This window comes from Pelodiscus sinensis, chromosome Z (genome assembly GCF_052426305.1).
Source record: "Pelodiscus sinensis isolate ZL-2025 chromosome Z, ASM5242630v1, whole genome shotgun sequence".
Lineage (NCBI taxonomy): Eukaryota > Metazoa > Chordata > Testudines > Trionychidae > Pelodiscus > Pelodiscus sinensis.
Window position 1 is genome coordinate 14,145,953 of NC_143085.1, and position 22,476 is coordinate 14,168,428.

General features: G+C 39.9%; 1 protein-coding gene across 1 annotated transcript in view; it reads left to right on the top strand.

Annotated features, from left to right (window-relative positions):
* The window catches only part of UBE2L3 (ubiquitin conjugating enzyme E2 L3), a 24,814-nt gene continuing 2,338 nt past the window's right edge, over positions 1-22,476 (top strand). The window contains exons 1-3 of the mRNA XM_075898273.2: positions 1-146; positions 12,376-12,471; positions 18,416-18,602. Of these exons, the coding sequence (XP_075754388.2) occupies positions 120-146; positions 12,376-12,471; positions 18,416-18,602 (310 nt within the window). The 5' untranslated portion in view covers positions 1-119. The remainder of the gene's footprint in view (positions 147-12,375; positions 12,472-18,415; positions 18,603-22,476) is intronic.

The window sequence follows — 22,476 nt, forward strand, 5'->3', positions numbered from 1 at the left end:
CAGAGGTGTGTGAAGGGGCGGGGAAGGAGATTGGCCCTTGTTTCCCCGCCCTCCCTTTCAGGAAGCGCCGCCCTGGCTGCAGCCGCCATGCATTGTGGGGTAGCAGAAGCAGATCCAAGATGGCGGCCAGCAGGAGGCTGATGAAGGTAACATCCAGCGCCGCGCCAGGGGAAGGCGGGTAGGGGGGCGGCCCGGGGCGGGAGCGTTTCCTCCTCGGGTCCCCCTTCGCGCCAAGGGTGTGGGGGGGAAGCTCTCGCTTCCGACTCGGGGCGGGGGAACTGTCCCCTCCCCCAGCGGCAGTCCGTGGGACGAGGGGACCGGAACGGGAACAGCCGGCATCTAGGCCGCGCCTCGGAGAGGCCTCCCTCCGCCTGCTCTGCCCGGAGCTTGGCTTCCCGAGACGCTGTGGCCGCCCGACACCGTGTGGGAGCCGGCGAAAGGTGCTAGGGGTACCCTGGTCCGCTCGGGCCCCTCCATGAGGGGGCTCTTGCGGTGACTAAGCAAAGAGGAAGAGTTGGTGCGGGAGGAAATGCTGCCTGGGCTCCGGCCGAGGGCAGGGCTTTTTCTCCCCGGGTTCACTGGGACGGAGCCATTCGCCCAAACTGCTTGACGTGCTGCCCGAGCGCCCCGCAGCCTCTGACGGGCAGACGCCCCGACCTGCCGGGACAATGAGAACTGCATAAGGTGGGACGCACTGAGGTTATTACATTCATTTTTGTGGTTTTAACGGTATTCTTTCTGCCCCGCAAATGAGGGAGAGGTGGCTGTGTTTGAAGTTGAAATATATACTTAGATTCAGAAGTTACTTCATTCAGTTTGTCTTAAAGACAGATGCATTTGTTGTTCCCAAACTTTTATTCAGTAGGACTTGTTTAATAGTAACGTAAAGAACAGCTCAGGCCTATCGTGGTAGGTTTTTTACTTAAGAATTATTTTATTATAATAGTTTAATCCTATTCTTCAATGTGTCTTTATTCTCTTGTAATAGCTCTCACATAGTGTATGTAGCTATTCCAAACACTTAAAAACTTCAGGGGGTAGCCAAGTTAGTTTTACAGAAAAGCAACATGAAATGGTCTTGTAGCACTTCATAGACTAACAAAACATGTAGATGGTATCATGAGCTGTTGTAGGCACAGCCTGCTTTTTCAGATGACTGGAGCTCATGATACCAAAACTTAGAAGGACAGCCACTGCCCCCTGAAGTTTACAGTGTTTGTAGTGGATGACATCATCATCATCATCAATTCAGATTACATACTACTCTGGGCAAGGATCTGCCACACTTTCTTTATAGCAACTAGTAGGTCTGAATCAACTAATTATCAGTATACCGTGAACTATATAAATATGCTTTGCTCTTTGCATTGAAGTGTTCATAATTGGAGTCAGATTATATAGCTTCAGAGGGGTAGCTGAGTTAATCTGTAATAGGAAAAATTTAAAAAAACAACGTAGACTAGTAGTATCTTAAAGACTAACAAAACATGTAGATGGTATATGAGCAACTGGGGGCGCAACCCACTTCTTCAGATGACAAAAGTATTAGAATTCCAGATCCAAGAATAAATGGGGGGGAGGGGGAGGGGGGAAAAAAGGAGGGTGAAAGGAGAGAAAAAATAGAGACAGTGAGTAAATTGTTCAAATAGTTACAACAGGCATAGTTTATCCATGTGATACATAGATGCATGGACATACTGAATGTGGTGCAATATCCTTCATTTTTCACATATCTTGTATGTGATGGGAGAGAAGTTTGGTGCCACTACTGTTAGTTTTGTTCTTTAAAGTCTTGATCCTGAAACTGGCATCAGTCAGGTGGAGCCCTGCTCCGAGTCTTACTAAGATCAATTGTGTTCCAACCAGACATAGGGGTCTATCCTTGTTGAGCCAGTTGCTGGAATGGGGTCTGAAACTTAAGTTATACAAATGCACAGTCTATACATTCAAGTGTGCTAGAGGATTATAATGGAAAAGAGAATTATGATAGCTCAATATTGGCTTCATTTAAGATTAGCATTGCTATTTTCAGTTTGTTCAGAGTGTAGATCGTAATTAAAACTGGAACACTTTGGATGCCGAGTCATGCATACAAGACAATATCCATAACCTCAGCGAGGAATATAAACTGCCCCTTTATGAGTTTAGTGAGATTGAACTAATTTGGATTTATTTTTGTATTTATTTTAATAATATATATTTATTACTACCACCTGTGAAGCTACTGCTGCAAGTATGTCAAAATGAGAGTTCCCTCTGTTTCACATGGTGAACAAGAATAGTTATTTTGTTTTTATAAACTTAGGTTTTTTGTTCTTTGAAATTAAATTTCATCTTTTTAAACTTTTTGTAAAGTAAATGTATATAAATACTCCTAGTACATTTCTGAACAGGAGTAAAACATATACAATCTTAAAAATCGGGAGGCCTGCAGAGAACTAATATTACTAAGCATCTCCCAAAGCTAGTTATCATTCTACTACATTTTGTGGTGCTAATTGTATTGTCAGTATGTTTACAGAGACAGAATATAGGTTTTAAGGTTTTTAAAAAAATATTTGGTTCTCTAGCTGCAGTTAGATATATCTCTTGTAGAAGAAATTTGTGGCCAGCCATTAGCTGATTTGAGAGAGTGGTGTTAGGACTAAAGAGATGTATTAATAACAAAACTAGTAGATTTTACTTTCATTTTTGTTTTGTGTTCATGAATTGTAATAATCAGAAACTTTTCTCCAAGAGTTCAGCAGCTACATAATGCTCTTAGGTGTTCAGAAGTTACCTTTTGATAAACACCACAATTAGCTGAAATTGTTACCCACCCTCCCAATTACTCTGATCATTCTTTCTATACTAGCTCAATCCAGCTGCCATCAAGTTTTGTCATGGGACTACCTGAGAGCTAGATTTAAAAAAAAAAAAAAAAGATCCAGATTCTATAATTGGATCTGTGTGGGCCCTTCAGTGGGGACCTGGCTTCAGCATTTTGGCCTATCATACAATTCCACAGTACACAAACTTTACCCATGTGTTTCATTGCTGAACAGATTTTCCTAATTTTTTTAAATAATTGGATGTCTCCTCAGTTATGTAAATTATGCTTTTTTAAACAAAGCTTAGGGTCTTATAATGAATTCTGGAAATATCAAAGGAAACCAAGTTTTAGCTCTATTTTCACTCTTAATAATAATAAATAATTAATAATTTTAAAATCTCAACTTTCTTACAAGTCTTTGAACTAAATGTAGTTTGTTTTATAACTGAAAATAAATTTGGAACTTCCTGCAAGATTGTTCAAAATACAACTTACACATGAACAGGGATGTAAGTGAATGGAAAATGTTTATTCTAAAGTATTGGAGTTGCTTGGAACCATTGATGTGGACCATGGTTATTTATTTGTATTACACCAATAAGCTCCATTTGAGATCAGGGTCCTATTGCATTAGGTAATAGTGCTTGTTGTGAAGAGCTTACAGTATAACTAGACCAGATAAAGTGTGGGAGATTGAAGTAACACCCCTACTTTGCAGATGAAAACTTCATTTTTAAATTAAGAAAACCAGTATTTATTTATATTTAGTTTTGACCGAATTCAATTTTTATTTTTATAATTTCAGTGGATAATATCTATTTATTTTGAGCATTTTTTAGATTTGTATAAATTTAATTGTTGACATTTGTGTGAAGTTATGAGTCTTAAGTACTGACCTCTAATTTCATCATTTTAAATGTTCAGTTTCAGGAAGCTTTGTGGACCGGGGATTATTTAGTGGCAGTAGAACATTGAGATTAAAAAAATTCAAGCTTTAGAACTGTTAAAATATAACTATGTCAAAATATATACGAAGTAAATATCTAGGATTTGTTGATTTTTTTTTTATTTTTTTTTCTCATCCATTTGTTAGTCCATTTGTAGTGAGTCTGATTCTAAATCACTGGATTTTGACTGTTTTCAAGAAGTGTTTTTTCTTTCTTTGCCTGGCTATACATTTTGGTTACTGTTGACTGAAATAGTTTTGTTTCATGACACTGACATATTACCTATTAAAAATAATCTTTCTAAAACAATCTCTTTATATATAAAAAAGGTTTTTCCTGCCATGTGATAGAATCACATCAGTCTCTCTGGCTGTGAAAGTAGCCAGAAAGAGGGGGGCTGGCGAGCATAACAAGCAGGAGGCAGTCCCCTAACATTTGTTTAATTTACAAATCTTAATATGACATACTGAAATTTATACAAATGCAATTGTATGGTTATAATCATAAACATTCAAGATGGTGAGTGAGATGTTGTGATTTCTAGAGTTCTGAATCCCATTGTGCTAGGACCTGTACACACAGTAACTAGTGAGGGCTCTTTTGTTGCAAACTCTCATTCATCTGACTAGTCTAATAATTGAAGTCATGGGAGGGTACTTGTATGAGAATTTTACGGGATCAGGCCCCAAGTTTACTGTAACAAGTGTGGTTAGTAGATTAAAACTGGGATGTTGATGTACTTGTTGCTTAATCTATGAACCATCAAGACAGCTGTGCTCCTTTAGAACAGTGCAGATCTCAAACCTCAGAGCAAAGCATGTGAGAGTTGGCAACAAGGCATTCTCTGTCAAGAGGATGCAGCTATGAACCAGTTTTCCAGAGGAGATGTGGCAAATTTGGACTCTTTGAAAACCCTGTAATGCTTTCCCTTTTCACAGAGCCTTTACATCATAATTGATACAATTAAAACACCTCTTAGTTCCAAACTGTTACTAACCCTTACCTATCAACACCACAGAAATCCTTAAGTAGAGTTCTAATTCCAGAAACAGAAGTACCAGAAACTCAGTGATGTCCATAACCAATTATTTTGCTCTTGCTATTGATTTTATATGTTGCTTGGATACTACAACAATGGGCAAAGTATAAAACCCTAAAATGGATGGATTGTTGGAGAGATGATAATAGCGGGTGGTACAATTGAAGGTGGGAGAGAGGCTTGTATGGAAAAGGTGGTGAAGTTATTTCTTTTTGCAGATATGCATCATGTTAATATAAAATATCATATATGGAAATTTATACTTTTTTAATTGGATTGGGTCAACTGTATATTGAGAGAGAGACTTAAAAACATAACTAGTAGTCCAGAAGACTCTCTTGGGTAGTATCTGATGTGGTGTTGTGTGTATGGATGTTAAAATATGTTTAATTTTGTAAATTTGTAACCCCTGTAAATTTCACTGGTTACACGTTTACATATAGGGGAGCAGGTGGGAGCCAGCTCCTTGGGAGCATTGGCTCCCATCTGCCCCCCTCTCTTTTCTCCCCTCCCCCACTGCCTCTATGGGAGGCAGCAGGGTTGGGGGGAAGCGACTCCAAGGATCCAGCTCCCCATGTGTACGAGCTCCAACCTTGCCCCCCTTCTGTCCCTGTATCGAGGAGGGAAGGAGGCAGGCAGCATGTGGAAGCCAGTGCTCAGGGAGGCAGCAGCATGACAGGGTGTACCCTGTGAGCATGAGCTACCACCTGCACCTCCTCCCACCACACTGCCTCTGTGGGAGGCAGCAGAGAAGGGGGAAAGCAGTTCTGTGGAAGCTGTTACAAGTGGAGAGCTGGCTATAAAGCCAGCCCCCACACTCCACCCCCGCTCACTGGCTCCTGCCTGTCCTGCCACTCTTCCCCCCCTCCCCCACACACACGTTTGTATTGGAGGCAGTGGTGGGACTTCATGTTGAGGATTTTAAAAGGTGGGTAACTGACTAATCATGTAATCGATACAATTTGTATAGACTATTAGACACTAAAGGAAGATGCTCTGTCCAGGCTCATGCTGGTTCAGGAGGTAGCCTGGCTCCTGCAGCAGGGATAAGTACTGGACCAGCATGCACTGGGACAGAGCAGGAGCACTGCAGCTCTGCATTTTAAATTTAGTTTAAAATACAGAGCTGCAGCAGTCCTGGATCGGCATGAGCCAGGCTCACTCAATACTGGCTGTCACTAGGTCCAGCAGCCTCTGTCCACAGCCAGCCCCAACTGCTGCTGTTACCTCTGCACACGATGAGCCTGGGCTCACTGTAGGCAGAGACTGCTTTGCAGCAGCCTCCCTTTACCCCCCTCGCCCTTTAAATTGCCCTCCCCTATTGAGAGAACTAGCTTTTAAGCTGGCACTAGTTCTTATTCTCCCCCCACCTTTGATACAGAGGTGGAGGGGGGGAGTGAGTAGTTGACTCGACTGCTCATTTACATTCCTACTGTGTATAACCATTAGGAGTAACTGATGCGCCTCCAGACTCATCCTGTAAATGGCTACATGTTCCCATCCCTAATTGTATGGGTTTTTTAAGTTTGCACATTTTACAGCAGAAGTGAGAACAGTATGGTTTTATAATTAAAAAATGGATAAAGTTATTTTACTCAATTGAATTTGAGCAGAGATTAAACTTTAAGTCTTCTCACAGAAAGTCTTTCAGAAAATAAAGGATATGTGGTAACGCAACACTGTAATGTTTCAATTGAACCTAAACTATAGCTTTTATGAAAACTAAATATTACACAATTTGATTTTAAAAAACCCACTAACTTGCGGTACCAAAACCAGAAATGGAAATAGATTAACATCTTATCACTGGCTTACGGGACATGTAATAAAAACAGTTACGTTTAGAAATTGTTTTTCTACTCTTATGCCTAAATATTCGTTACAGAATATCTTTTCTCTATTCAGTTTGTTTACTTTGTGCATTTAACTGCACTTTTGTGCCTGATACAAAGCTTACTGGAGTCAGTGGAAGTCTTTCCATTGATTTCAGTTGGCTCTGGGTTTATACCCTTTGGGTGTGTGTTTGCCAAATAAACTAAAATTTACATGGCTCCGTTGAGCCATGTAGTCTAGACATACCCTTTCTGTGTAGTTGCCCTGTTTTCCCTATGTAGACTGACAGATGGCAGTCTTGGGATGGTTCATGTGCACAAGTCTTTTTTCCTTATTTGTGTAGCTTTTTCAGAGATTAGCAGGACATTTTTCTGGGTTTTTCAGCTATTTATAAAATCACAAACTGGCAGAGGGACTCAGGTGTATGTTTAGTACTTGAAATTACTTTTAACTTTTTTAATTGACAAGATTTCAAGTAGATGGCACTTTTATTTTTTGCTTGCTTTTAAATTTTTAATTTATGCTTTCTAATAGCATACATGGTTAAAAGGACTTTTTCATTTTTGGTAATAAACATATAGGAAAATACTTAATTCTTTTTGTGATTGTCCCTTTACTGCTGTAACTTATGATTAAATATTACATATCAATCAATATAGTCTCCATTTTATATACAGTAATATTTATCTCAACATGTTGAAACACTTGGCAAATATGAAGTCCCAATGCATACATATAATATAATATCTCCATGTTATAAAAGGGGAATCTGATTCAGCAAGGTCACCTAGAGTTGGTGGCAGAACTGGAAATAGAATCAAGAGTGTGCACTCCTGCTTCCATGTTCTGGCTATTTGTACACACTCTCATAAAGTCTCTAATTTTACGTTACTTAAAACAGCAACATTGAAGAGGATGTGAGAGAATGGGAATCTGAGTACTCACTACCTTCTAGAAAAAAAATGCATATGTAGCCTCAGTCTCTCACTTCCCAGAATCCTTTTCGTCCTTTCAGAGTCAGTGGTCATAAGGTGAAATTAGACATCTTTCTGATTCTGAAAGGTGCTACCTTTTACCAGCCTGTTGCCTGTGGACATTCAGCAGAATCATATTTTCTTATTTCTTTGACAATTGTTTGTTTTTTATTCATTAGCTTTATTGCCTTTGTTGTGCTAACTTTTTTTTATGAATTTTGTATCACTAACAGAAGTAACTACATTTCAGTTACAAAATCTTTTTCTGGCAATGTACTAGCCAGAGGGGGAACGCAACTTGATTTGCAGGTTCCTGGTTGAATTTGCCAGAGAAGCATTAAATGAAAGCCTCTTCTAAAGTGAATAAGTTTAATATGGAAGTTACTGATTTGTAGTAACCATGAAACCTTAGAGTGCTACTTTCAGTCTGTTGCTTTTGAATATAAGGTGAAACTTGTAAGCAACCACAAGGTAGTAGGGGATGTTAAATATCAGTTAATTGAATAGTTGATAAACTTCATTAGTTCTTATCAGCTACTTGACTATTCTAAAATCCCCAGGGGTGTGGCTGATAGCCAGTGTGCTCTGGCCCCACTCCCGAAGAGCCCCCTGACACTTGTTTAAAAACCAGCTCCCCTTGCAGACCGACTGTCTGTTGGCCTGCACTGCATGGGGTGGCAGCAGCACCTGTACCGGGGGAGCAGGTCTGAGCTCCTAGAACTGGTGCGAACCAGAACTGAGCCAGGCTGTCTGTCCACCTACCACCGTATACACTTTAAATGCAGTGCCGCAGCAGGGGTAGGTCCTGGACCCAGAACAAGCCAGCAGCCCAGCTCAGTTCCAGCCAGCCTGCTAAAAAATTTACTGGTGGGGGTGTGGAAAGCATGTAGTCTGTAGCAAAAGCTTATAGGTTAATGCTTACTGGTTAATCAGTTAATTGACTACACTATTACATCCCTATAAGATAGTGACACAAATGTCTAATGGAGATGGTTTTCTAATAAAGAAGTAGGTTGGTACTAAAGAACATGATTCTCCACAGTCTTGCACCTTGTGTAGTCATACTTGTTTAAAATACATGTACTATATTCTAGTCTGAGTTGGCAGCTTTTTATACCTACTTTGTACTTCCTGTGCAGAGGTAGAATTGCTGCAGTAGCTAAAAGTCAGTAGAGAATCAGTCTCAGACATTCGGTGATACTTGACAGAAGAGATCTCTTGAACTAGTTTCACTATTATATGTCATTTCAAATGGAAGCAGTGTTGAGTCAGTAGTATTACTGGGGGGAGGAAAATCTAATTCATTTAACTTTGAATGAAGGAGTTTAAGGGGGGAAAAAAGGGAGGCTTGCTGATTTCACTTGAAACTTACTTTGGTTGTATATAAAGCTTAATAATTTTGTGGCAATCACAGTTTATAGCTGTACTCTATTGCATTTCTTAAATCAACCACATTAGACATGTCAAGATTTTAAAATAAAAGTGAAAGTATTTGTGTATTTTAACGTCATTCATTTTTTCATTCTTTTAAAGCTTACCCCCCACTTATATGTACAAATGAGGCCTGTGGCACCTTAAAGATTAATTTGATCAAGTGGATTTTTACCTAAATAAATCTGTTAGTCTTTAAGGTACCACAAGATTTCTTGTTTTTGCAGATTCAGAATAATAGGATTACCTTTCTGACATTTAAATGTCAGTTATTTTGATGGAGGCACAGACTTATCACGGTGATTATTAACTTGTCTTAAAAACAGATGAAATAGTTATTTATGAGTACAGATAGGGATCTCCCTGGTCTGGTGACCTTGGGACCTGACTGGTCCTCGGATTCTGCCAGGGGAGGTCATTCCTGGACCTCCTGCTACCACCCCATGTCCTGTCTTCCCACCCCACTAGGCTTCCAGGCAGCCCAGCTGGGTCGCAAGCCAAATTTCTTGACCCCACCCCTTGTGATTTCCCAGCCCCATGCCAGGTTTTCAGTCCCGCCTTCCCCAGCCCAGCTGAGACATGCATGCTTGGCTCCCTAGCCCCCTTCTCTCCTCCCTTCCCCCCCCCCCCCATGCATTGTGCTGGGCTCCCAGCCTCCCCCCTTCCCGCAGCACGGTGCTACTCTCTGATTCTGGAACATCCATTGTCCTGCTAGACCTGAGAATTCCAGTTTATAGAGGTGCAACCTGTATTCGATTGCAAGCTTGTCTAGTCAGAGACATGTCTTTTTGTGTTTGTAGAACTTCTGACACAATCTTAATTCTAAACAAGGAGCAATTTGAGAGAACTAATATATATAAATGTATATTATATAAAAATCAGGAGTTAAAAATATATCTAAAATAACCAGTTTTCTATCTTTGCTGGTTTTTGGATATGTTTTGTTTTAAATGTGTGCTGGTATCTGTAACTTGCTCTCTTAATGATATTCCATAAGTTATTTTTGGCTTAGAATATGCTTTGTTTTTTAAAATTGTGGGCTATGAAAAAGGGTAGTTCAGTGTGAAGACTCAATGCTACATGCAAAAAAATGAACCAACAAAAAACAATGAGCTGTTCAGAAAAAAACACAATCTTCTGCACTCTCGAACCTTTTGTACTTTCAGTGTCCAAAATTAAATACAGGTTGAACCTCTCTAATTCAACACCCTCCTGACCGATGCCAAGTAATGGGAGGTCAGTATTGTCAGCAGCATTACCAACATTGCCACTGCTTCCTGGGCTCTTAAAAGGCATTTAGGGATAAATTAGAGCTAAATAACAGCACAGAACAGTGAGAGTCAGGACAAGTGATTGTAAATTAACTTTATGGGAACTTGTCCACATCCATAATAAATGGACATCCAGCTAACTAAAATCATGCTGGACCAGATCTAGGGATGTTAGAAAGAAGGGTTTTTAATAATCATGTAACCACTAATTTTTTTAGTGGTTACATGATTACTCAATATCGCCACAGGGTAGCCTTTGTTTGCAGGTAGCTTGGGTCCCTGTGCTGCTGTCTCTGAAACATCAGATTTGGACTGGGAGTGCCCTTTACTGATTTATTTATTAATACAGTAAATAAACATAGGGTTTGTTTTCCTTGATTTAAACTCTTAAAATGTTGTGTAAACTTGTATGTAATTGGCTTATTTTTCACTGAAAACTAATAAGTTTTAGCTTGTAAGGCTTGTCATTCCCTCAGAAATAATTGCTGAGGAAAGGGAAAATACAGTTAGCTCACTACATGAGCTAAGAAACTATATTGCAGCTCCTGAAGGTATTAAGTATCCAAATTGCTGTAATATTGCTGTTTCTTTGTTTTGTTTTCAGCCTTAATTTAGAGCTTTCTCTATATGATGGAGGTAAACTGAATTGGTTTCTAAACCAGTCTAATTAGACTGGTACAATCCTCTGGTTTATTTTGGTTTAAGGTAGGCTTATTTCTGTTTAGCTTTAATCTTAAATCAAAATAAGTATCCACACAGTGGTTTGTGTAAATTTAATTAGATTAATTTAAAATAATAACTTTAATTAAATCAGTATAACTTTCTCTTATAGTCAAGTCCCAGCATATCTGTTTCTTGTATTGTAGCTGACAAGTTGATAAATATTCTCAATAGGGATGTTAGCATTTAGTTGTTTAAATGATGAACCGATAAGCCTATGCTTATCAGTTCATCCTAATGATGAATGTACCTCCCTTCCCTGCCTTTGCATCAGCAGAGCGGCAGGCAGGCTGATCAGAGGCAGAGAAGCAGGAGCCAGTGCCCATGGGGAGCTGGCTTTTAAGCGGCTCCCCATGTATACTGGTTCCCGCGGACCACCTGCTTCCCCACACCTGTGCTGCTGCTTTTGGTAGAGAGGCAGCAGTGCAGAAGGTGAGTGGCATAGACGGGAGCTAGAACATGAGGGAAGCTGACTTTGCCAGTACCCTACATGTATTTTCTCATTCAGAGCCATATGTCCTCTTCTCTCCCCTGTTCCTGCCTTTCTATCAGAGGCAGCAGCACATAGGAGAGAGGGGGGCAGGTGGGAGTTGATACATGTAGGGAGCTGACTCTCTGCGCATGCTGGCTCCAGGGAGCCCCATACATCCCACCGTACCTCCACCTCCATGCACATCTACCTCTGTATCAGAGGCAGCAATGCGGATGTGGGAGGAAGCAGCTGGTATGCTGGAGCAGGCTTTGTCCACAGGGAGCTCAGACAGGGGCTGCTGCCACCCTACACTGTTGCCTCTGTATCTGGAGTCAGTCCACAAGTGGCCTGTCCACAAGGGGAGCCAAAACCTCTGATACAGCGGCAGCAGTGCAGGGAATGCACTGTCTGCCAGCTCCACCCCAAAGAAGTATTTTAGTAATCGTGTAGCTGCAAAAAAATGTATTGATTACATGGTTACTAAAGTGAACATTATCTAACATCCCTAATTCTCAATCCACAAATTCTTTGAGAATAAGTTTTTAAAACGAATTAATGTCATACATTCATTTGTGTAACAAAAGTGTATAGATATAGATAGTGATGATGCAATATTTTTAGGCTTTTATTATAATTTCATGGTGTATCTTTTAATTCATTATATAAAGATTTTGATTGCCTGCTTTAGATAACTGATTCTTTGAGTGCAGGAATTCCATGTGTTTTGTTAATTATGTGGCTTGTCACAACTCTCTTCTGAAACAGATTAATATAAAACAAAAGAACCCGTGTTTACCTTTAAATTTCTTTAAAAAAATGAACATGATGCTTATTACTGTTGTTAATGTACACTTATGCTCTGCTTTTTTTTTTCAGGAACTTGAAGAAATCCGCAAGTGTGGAATGAAAAACTTCCGTAATATCCAGGTTGATGAAGCTAATTTATTGACTTGGCAAGGGCTTATTGTTCCTGTGAGTATAGAACACTTGTGGAATGCTTTCAAGCACAATACAGCACTGTTTGTACCTGGTGATAACTTGTGTTGCAAATGCAAGGGGGATGCATCCATAACTACAGGCAGTCCCCGGGTTACGTACAAGATAGGGACTGTAGGTTTGTTCTTAAGTTGAATTTGTATGTAAGTCGGAACTGGTACATATTGTAGCGGAAACTCTAGCCAAACATTTCTCCAGAGCTCAGTTTTATTCTCCCACACCTCACTTCCCTCAGTCCTTTATTCTCAAGCTGAGGTGTCTGCTGAGAAAAGCCACTCCGCGTCTCCCTGGTCTGCTGGGGGGAAGCAGCTAGTGCGGGGTTGCTTCACCCTGTTTGTAAGTAGGGATCCGATGTAAGTCGGATCCATGTAACCTGGGGACTGCCTGTATTAGAACCTGACACATGGGTGATTATTTGCTGTTTTAAAGCATGGCTTTCATAGTATGGTTACTCTTCTTATGTATGAAGAAGAAAATAAGATCCAGCAAATGGTTGCCCTGAAAATATTCATGTTTACTGGCTATAATAATAACTAGGCTTAGCAGGATTCAGTTTCAGTTGCTAAATGTTGATTTCATTGACATGTTGAAATTGACCAAAATGAAAATCAGTAACAGTTAACATGCCTACAGCAATCAAGCCTTCATTGGCCCTACAGCTGTTTAGGGAGCACTCTGGAGCCCTGTTGTCAGAGTGAGTGAATGGGTCCAGCTGCAGAGGGCTCCCTGTGCTTTCAGGGCTGGTGACACCTGATCCTGCAGTGGGAGTACATTTTAGCCCCAGGACAAGCCTTAATTTATGGGGGAAGGCTAGCCCACTGCCAAATGACTCCAGCAGTTTAGGGAGCCCTTTGCAGCCCCACTGTCATGGACCTGCTTTCTCACACACCAGTTGAGTGCCAGGAGACTTTCAGGGACCTTTGCACCTATAGAGATTGGGTGTCACCGGTGCTGTAGCCATTGAGGGAGCACCTTGCAACTTTGCTGTCTCAGTCCCTCTCCCTCACTTGTGTGACAGCAGAATTGCAGGGGTCTTTAGTATCTGGGTACCAGTAATACCCAATACCTGCAGGCACTATGTGCTAGAGAGGCTGCAATTATCTGGGACCATTGGAGCAGAGATCCCTGGCCAGAACTGCAAAGGAGGACCTCAGGTCCCTGGCCATGCAAGAAACCACTTTGTAATTGAAGAGGTCCTGTCTTCAGAAGGCTCCCATGTTCCTGGTGGGAGAGTGAGTGAGTGGGGCTAGTGATACTGGACACTGAACTGTGCTCTGTTTGGGAATGGCTCCCATGCTCTGAGCTGGTGAATGAACAAGCTGGCCTGTGACAGTGGAGCTGCAGAGGGCATCCTGAAATGCTGCTGGGCCAGTGATGCTGGATCCCTGCAGGCACAAGATGTACGGAAAGTTGTGGCCCTAGCCGAACAGACTAGAGAACCCTAGCCAGGAGTGTGCAGCAGAGTCAGTGTCCCTGATGTGGAGGGTTCCACCCCACTAGTGAATGGCTCCATTGCTGTGCAGGAGCCATTTAGTAGTGAGGTGGCCTCTCCCACAACCAGGGACTCATATTTGTCCTGTTCACAATCCTGGCTTACAGTCCAGCATCGCCAGCCCTGCAGTTTTTCAGGATGCTCTCTGCAGCTCCACCATCATGTCCCTGCTTATTCATTAACCAACTCCGAATGTGGGAGCCATCCCCAAACAGGGCACAGGTCAGCGGTGGGGTGGCCTGACTCATGACCCACAGCTAACCCTTACCCCTGACGTATTTATTTTTATTTTCAATGATAAAAAATGTAAAATGTTAATTGTTAGCACTAAATATAACCTAGGTATGTATGCGTTGCATAATTGCATTTTTAGATGCTCCAGGGAAGAAGGAGATTTTGAGATTGAAGCACTAATGTGGGTGATTTTGGGAGTTCTTGATTCAGTTTTCAGCTGTACCGCAGATTTCCTGCATGACTTTGCGCAAGTTATCTCCTACTCTCTGGTTGTGTCTAGACTCCAGGGTTTTGTCGACAAAACTATACCTGCGTGTCTATTGCTGCTGAGTTCTGTCAACATAATGTCGACAGAACTCAGCAATTTTTCTCAATGGCTGTAAACCTCATTCTACGAGGAATAATGCCTTTTGTCGACAGAGTTCTGTCAACAGAAGACATTATTGCATCTACACGGCAATAATGTTAAAAAATATTAAAAGCGGCTTGCTTTGTCGACAGAACTGGATGCAGTCTAGACACTCTGTCGACAGTATCTGTCGACAAAGCCTCTCAACAAAAGCCTGTCTAGACGTACCCTCTGAGACTATAGAGGTATAGGAATTACCTTATCTCACATAGGTGTCAGGATAAATCCGTAGATACTAGGAATGCTGTCATGATGGACATCACATTAGTACCTGTATCAGGAGTGAGGAACCTTTTTTCAGTCGGGGCCACTGACCCACAGAAGAATCAGTTAGAGGCTGCACACAAGTGGGAAGCACAAAAACAAATCTTCACTGATGTGGTCCCTGACTTAGAAGGTAAAAGACACTCCCCACATTCCTCTGGCACAATAGAGACCAGTGGGGGCCTAGGCTAGTACATTTTGTAATCTCCAGCTTCATGGGAGGGTGGCATGGGGACTGGAGCACCAGCACCGGGCTCTTCATTGCTGGGCAGGGGCCTTGAGCCAGATCCACATCCATTCCACAGGCCCTTAGGTTCCCCATCCCTGACCTAGATAAATGCTTGAAAACTTCAGGTCTGATTTTGCAACTGGCTCCTTGTGAGCAGGATTGGAGCCTTAGTCATATTGTTATGTTGTCCTGCTTTTTTTAGTGTACAGACACTTTTTTTAATATTAAAATGACTATTTAAAAAAATGGATTGTCGGCTTATAAACAAAGCATGTTTAACAAAAGTGTCATAATCCTCAAATGGCATTATTTTATAATCCCAGTTTATACCAGGTCTGAGGGGAAAAAACATTTTCCTACAATTAAATATCAAATTGTCATGGAATTCCTATATTTAACATCTTTTAAACTAGATGAGTCTTTAAATGTGGAAATACTAAATTTGCATATAGAATCTTTTTAACTACATTATGAAAAATTATAGTCTGATCTAGGGCAGTTAGAATGTAGTGTGTATATATGAGGGGTAGGGCTTTCAAAACCACTTGCCACCCCATTGATTTTTTTTTTTCCTGAATCAAAATAAGTTTCTAGGTTAACTAGGCATCTTTGAATTTTACTTGCTCACAAAGACAAATGCATTTTAAATGAAATTTAACAAGCTGTATATTTTAAAATAAATTCTGTTGTAAGGGAACTTGAGCATTTAAGTTGCTTAACAATCACTTGCAGCTTAGTTGGGAGGAAGAGGACAGAGAGGTTTGTGGTGACAGTCCGTAATTCTGGGGTAATGCAATAACATGTAAAGACTATCTTACTTTGAAGCAGCTAGACTAAGGCTTTCTCTATGCTGCCACAGCTTTCACGGGTACCCTCCCTCTCCCTCCCCCAAGACAAAAGTTTTGCCAGGGCAGTGTGAATGGTTAGTTGTCAACAGAAGTGCTGTCCTGTCAACAACACACATCCTGCTTCTAGGGAGCAGGAGTATTTTGTCCACAAAAGTGCCAACAAACAGTATTTACACTGTATCGATGCAACCATTTAACTAAAAGCTGTGTGGTAACAAAACATAAGCAGATACAAAAGCTCTAAAGCTTTGTGTGAGATGGCACTTAGATCATGATAGTAAATCGATTTTTACAATTCTAAAATGGTTTCTGTTAACTTGGCATAAACATAGTTTGTCTGCCTATTATGACTTAGTAAAAAGAGTATTAAAACAGTTATGGCAGTATTATCATAGCCAGGCAAACCATATTTACCTAATTTTAGCAGGAATAATTTTGAAATTGTTTTAAAACAGTCCTTCTAGTATGGTTTTTATGCCAAGATAGGTGGGCCTAAACCGGTCTTAAACTGGTGCAGGAAATACAAAAATAACTGAGTCCATAACATTGTTCCCTTAAGATGATCCCTGGCCAGCTGATCAGGAGAGATTCAAATGCTGCACAGCTGATTAGCAGAGCGCTCACAGCTAGGTTTTGTGTTTTTGTTGGTGGTGAACATTCGCATATGACTTGGTGCATATAGACAAATGTATTCAACACATGGATGGAAAAGATGAGGGGGAACATTTTTGGTCCATATAATCAGGTGTGCTATGGCATCAGAGCTTACTATCTACATGATTTAAAACTGACTAAAGATAATGGAGAAAGGGGGAATTATGGGAAAACATGCCATTAATTTTGACATACTTCCCCCCCCCCCCCCCAAAAATCTAGTCTCACTACTTTAAAATGCTCAGTGTAAAATAATTTTGACTGAATTTTCAGGATTGGGCATTTTAAATTAGGCTCTTAGAGCTGGGTTTTAAAAATCTCAGGACCTCTGGAAAAACAGGCCACTTAATTATGCATTTAGGTAAGGATTTAGGTAACTAAATGTTGGCATCCACTTTTAAAACTGTCTGGGGTTTTATATTCTTGAAAGAGGCGTTTTAATAGGAAACTTTTCATCTTGTCTACATGGTGTTTAATGCATCATATGGGGTTGTGACTTCTAAAGCGTATTAAGGTGCTGTGCATTAATTGATCTGTGATGAACTCTGGTGTGCTTAACAGCATGCTGTTTATATTATGTGAAAGTTCACTAGGGAACCTTTACTGTGCACCAGCAGAATTCTACAGGGATGACTTGATAGTTAAAGTTCTTTGGAAATCACACCCTTATAGACTACATTAATGCACTGTTTAGACAAGCCCTAAAAGTAAATTATTACTATATTAGCTAAATAGAGAGGGATTTGTTGGAAAGGGGAAGTGTATTTAGTTGAAGTCATGTGGATTTTCACCTTTATTTTGGGCATCTTCCATTACCAAGTTTCATACTCACTTTCCTGAATGAATAGCTACATGAGCTACTTGGACATCAATGCTGCCTTTTGGTTGGATGCACTAGAAAGCTGGAGAGAAATTTAATCACCATGTGATCTTAAAGACTTTCAACATCAGTTCTGCAGTGCTTCTGGCTTTGTTAGTTGAAAGCCATTCCTGAACATGGATAATATATGCTACATCAAGATTCTTGCTGATCCTTTGGATTTGAAACACTGTAGAATGACAAGTTTAAAGTTAAAATCTGTGTTATCTAATTCATGCAAATAATCCATTTCAGTCTTTCATGCCTCTTTTGTGAATGAAGTAAGAAAGATTTACCTTTAGGGAAAGAAATGTTTATTAAGTAATATATTTTTTATAAAAGGGTTTTACTGCTTTGGCATTTTCCTAAACAATATTAAGCCCTGTGCTTTTCTTTTTAAATAAAAACTAGGTTTAAATAAAAACTGCACCCCCTGCTTGCTACACTTGCCAAACCCCCTCTCTCTGCGGGGTAGGTGTCTGGCCAGGGATGAGGGGGCAGGAGCAGGCTAGGAGTAGGTGTCTGGCCACGAGGGCCAGACGGTATTTATAAGAAGACTTGAAAACCTTTATGAAATGGAGAATAACAAAAACATTGAGATTGGAGGCCTTGTCACCATTATCACGAAGTTCTGCTTTCACCTAGTAAAAATGTCAGCCACCCCTCAGTGCTGCTTTTTGTGTAGTAACTTTTTTCTTCCTTTTATGGGTAAATAAAAAATATTGACAAAATGCTATTACCTTTCTGTAAAAGAATATCCAAGTTTTGATGTTTGACACACACTTAAGTAAATGGAGCTGAAGGCCTACCCAGAAAACAGGTGTATCTTAAACATGGACCATTCAAAATCCTGAGATCTATAGCCACAGTCCCTTCAAGTATATATGTTCTGATGTCTGAAATACCTTAATGTTTTATCTTCTCATTCCAGGACAACCCTCCATATGATAAGGGAGCCTTCAGAATTGAAATCAACTTTCCAGCAGAATATCCATTCAAACCTCCCAAGATTACATTTAAAACAAAGATCTATCACCCTAACATTGATGAAAAGGGGCAGGTTTGTCTGCCAGTAATTAGTGCTGAAAACTGGAAGCCAGCAACCAAAACTGACCAAGGTAAATCACTATGTATGGAGAACTTGAAATTAAGTTACTATGTTGGTTAAAGCCAATGGGTGCTTGGTTTTATCATGTGGTAGCTGATATCCCAAGATATCTGTGTATAGGTTTATGCAATAGATTACTCCCTATAGCAGGGTTAGGAAACCCTTTTAGGGTCAGGGGCTACTGGCCCGTAGAAAAATCAGTCAGGGGCTGCATACAAGTAAGAAGCTCATACGCGTGCACACACAAAACAAACCATCACTGAAGTGGCCCCTGCCTGAGAAGGAGAATGACACTCCCTATTCCTTTCACACATCAGAGGCCCACAGATAGTAGATTTTGTGTGCTCCAGCCTGGCAGTGGGGAGGACCCCTGAGGCATGCAGGCCCGGCCCTGAGGTTTCCCACCCGTGCCCTATGGGAATGTAGTGAATCGGTGGTAGTTGATCTTCAGTTATACACTAGGATAATGCATTGACGTAGTATCTGCAGCAGTAGAGCTCCATCATTGATGACGAAAGCACCTAGAAACCATAGAACTACAAATTCAGACCCTAACAAAGATTAATTCTTAGATCTTAAAAGATTATATGAAATTTAAGGTGTGAGGACTCTTGGAAAAGACCTTTAACATTTGGATTTGAAGGACCTTTTGTTTCCATTTACTGTCAGGCTAAGAATGTATCTCCATTTGATATTTGATGCTGGCTGGCAGAGTTGATATTGAATGCTGCTAGGTGGCTATTGTAATTCTATTGTTAGGGAGCTCCTTTTTTGTATGGGCTTTTTTTAGTGCTATAAACCCAAATTAGTAATAGAAATTCTTTCTTCTTCAAAGCTTTAGTGATAATAAAGAGCTTTTTTTATGTAATAGGCAGATTCTGTACAGATAAATTCCCTTCTCCCAGCCTTCGTCTGTCAGTTTCTCACCATGAATAGTGTGTTGACAAAACCAGATACTATAGTTACATATAGATATCCATGAAAAAGCCTTCAATTTCTGAACTCCCATTTTCACTTCCATATGCTCATAACTTTGTAATTCTAGGCTTGACTTCAGTTCAGAGAAAGCTTTAGGAAAATAATTTAGGTATTTTTGTCCACCAGTAACTTAAATAGCTAAATAAAATCCACCAAGTCTACTTTGTGGTGAGTCCTCCTGGAGTCAGAGCCTCTTGGGGAAACAAATATGCACCTGCTAAAAACTGAAGGTGGTGTGCTTCAGTAATCTAGCTGGCACAGAAAAGTAAAACGAGAACTATACATTCTCTCTACTTGGCCTTACAACCCAACTTTGCTCAGCAGTCTCAACTGAGACCAACTGAAAAACAGTAAAATCTTTTTTTAAATAAGTGAGGGAAGATAAACTGGTTTAAAATCAGGAATCTGAACAAATCCTAGGTGAAAAAATATTGCTGATCCCACCCTTTTTTGCCATATTTTGCAAGTTTTAAGCCAGTTTTAAAAATTCGTTTTCTCTTTCAATGTCAAATAACTGTCTGCACCCAAATATTAGCAGTTTGACCGAGGTGCAATTTTTTCTTATAATGGAATCATAGGACTGGAAGTAACCTTCAAGAGGTCATTTAGTCCATTGCCCTGCCGTTTACCCCATCCCTGTTCTGTGTTCTGAGAGATGACTTTCAAAATAGGCATGAACCAAAGGAAAAAATGCAACATCAGTCAAATTTGCATGTTTAATTAAAACTATCTTGATGCTGCTCTCAGGAACTGGGAAAGTTAGGAGTATTGACCTTTTATATACTAAATGCACATCTTAAGGCTATACTACATATTAAGGTTGCAGCTGCTTAATATTAAAGACATGTGCATTGTGACTGAATTATGTTAAGACTCATCTTAATACTATGTTAGGGCCTGATTTGTGTGTTAAATGTTGCAGTTATTTTCATACTTTATTTAAACATCTCTTGTTTACCTTAAACACATATAAGCCAGCCTCCTGTCATAGCAGCAAAGGATGAGGTTATCCTACTGGGTTCCAATTTTTTGGTCTTGAGCTATGCTTCTTGCTGCCAGGGTCACAAAGGATGGAGAGTGATGTGAATACAGTGTGTTATGTTTTCTAGGAAGAAGTACGACATGTCTGCTTTGACTGATGTTGCACTCCCTGGGAGAGGGGATTATCATAGTCATGTAACTGCTAAAATTTGCAGTTACACGATTATTGAATTAATCAATAGCTAACATCCCGATTAAATACAACTTATCAAGACCACTTTTAAACTGTCTATAATACATATTCATGATAGTTTTCCATGCACCATCATACAGCTAACATCCGTAGAAATAATTACACATAGAAATCCTAATTTAACTAGTGTTATTTCTATCATAAATTCATTTTTAGCTGTATGCTGTGGGGAAGGGCTTGAGTTTAAGCACAGGAATGTAGTGGTTAGTTTAATATGTGTTTTACTCTACAGGCTTATTTTCTACTGTCACTCAGCACATTAACATACTTGGCACTGTAAGAAACAATGAGTGTTTTGGTACCTATCCAAAGAAACTTTCAATTGACACTTTATTTCAGAGCAAGTTTTTTTTTATTCAGTTAGTCTGCCTTTGGACGTATCTACTGTAATCAGTGTTAGATCACGTGCTTCTTGATCATCAACATCATATGTAATGTGTCTTGGTCTCAGTTACGAAGCTCTTGCTCACCTTTTGACACTATACAAAAATGAATTAAAACTGTCAGATGTTTACTAATTTGTACACTTTTGGTTAGATAATCTACAAAATTTTATAAAATCAGTGATGGTTTTAATCCCATTACATTTATTTTCCTTGGTTTCCTTTTTCGGTGTTTTCTTCCTTTCAGGATATCTAAAGTTTTTATTTTGGGGGGGGAAGGGGGTATTTTTCTTTTTTTTTCCTTTTTTCTTTTTATTTTTTTTTAACTTGCAGTTTAGGGTAATTGTTGCAGATCCCTTAGCAGAAGTAACAGTTAGACCTACAGTGTGCTTTAGCTAGGTTGAAAAGCCCTGATGCTAGAATAAAGTTTTGCTACTATAAAACTAGTTCCTGTCTATTCAGTATTAGGAATGTTGGCATGTAGCCGTTCACACAATTAACTAGTAAGACCAGGCTTATCGGTTAATCTTAACGGTTACGCACGCACACACACACACACACCCCCTTGCTGCCTCTATTTTTCTATTCCATATGGCAGCTGGTTACCAGTGTGTTAATGAAATTTTGGCTTAGTTATGGAAGCAATTTTATATATTGTTTGAGACCCCTAAATCTGACTAGATTGAGGTGTTATGAACGTCAGACAATGAATTCCTATTTTTTTCCACATTTCTTTTCTGTAGATTAAAAAGATTTATCACAGATAAGATACCTTCCATTTATGCTCATTCCTTTTATTGACTGCATGCAGTACAGTTTGAGAATTTGTAATTACTGCCCCCTATCGGTTAGTCTCTAATGGTCACGGGTACATTAATAAAAGTAGCATTAGATTTCACAGCAGTATGCCAAGTCCATCATTTGAGTACCATGTCTAGTTTAGTTGAATATGGTTTAGACTGAGGTTTCTGATGGAGAACATTGACACTTTTGGAGCATGGTCCTGAATATTGGTGTGAGAAATATCCTGAAGTATTACCAGTTTGTTCATCTAGTATATCTTCACCAGCTGCTATATTTGGCAATTTATTTTAGAGTAATGGTAAAGTAGAAGCTGTTTAAGGAATTGAGGGAATATACAGTTTACTGTATTTATTTTATATCTGTTCCTGTAACAATGGTAGTTTTTCCATATGTAATTAGATGAAATACACTGTATTAGTCATGCCAGAAAGTCTGGAGTCCAGTTTGAACTGTATGGGATTTGTCTATTTTTCTAATGTCAGCTT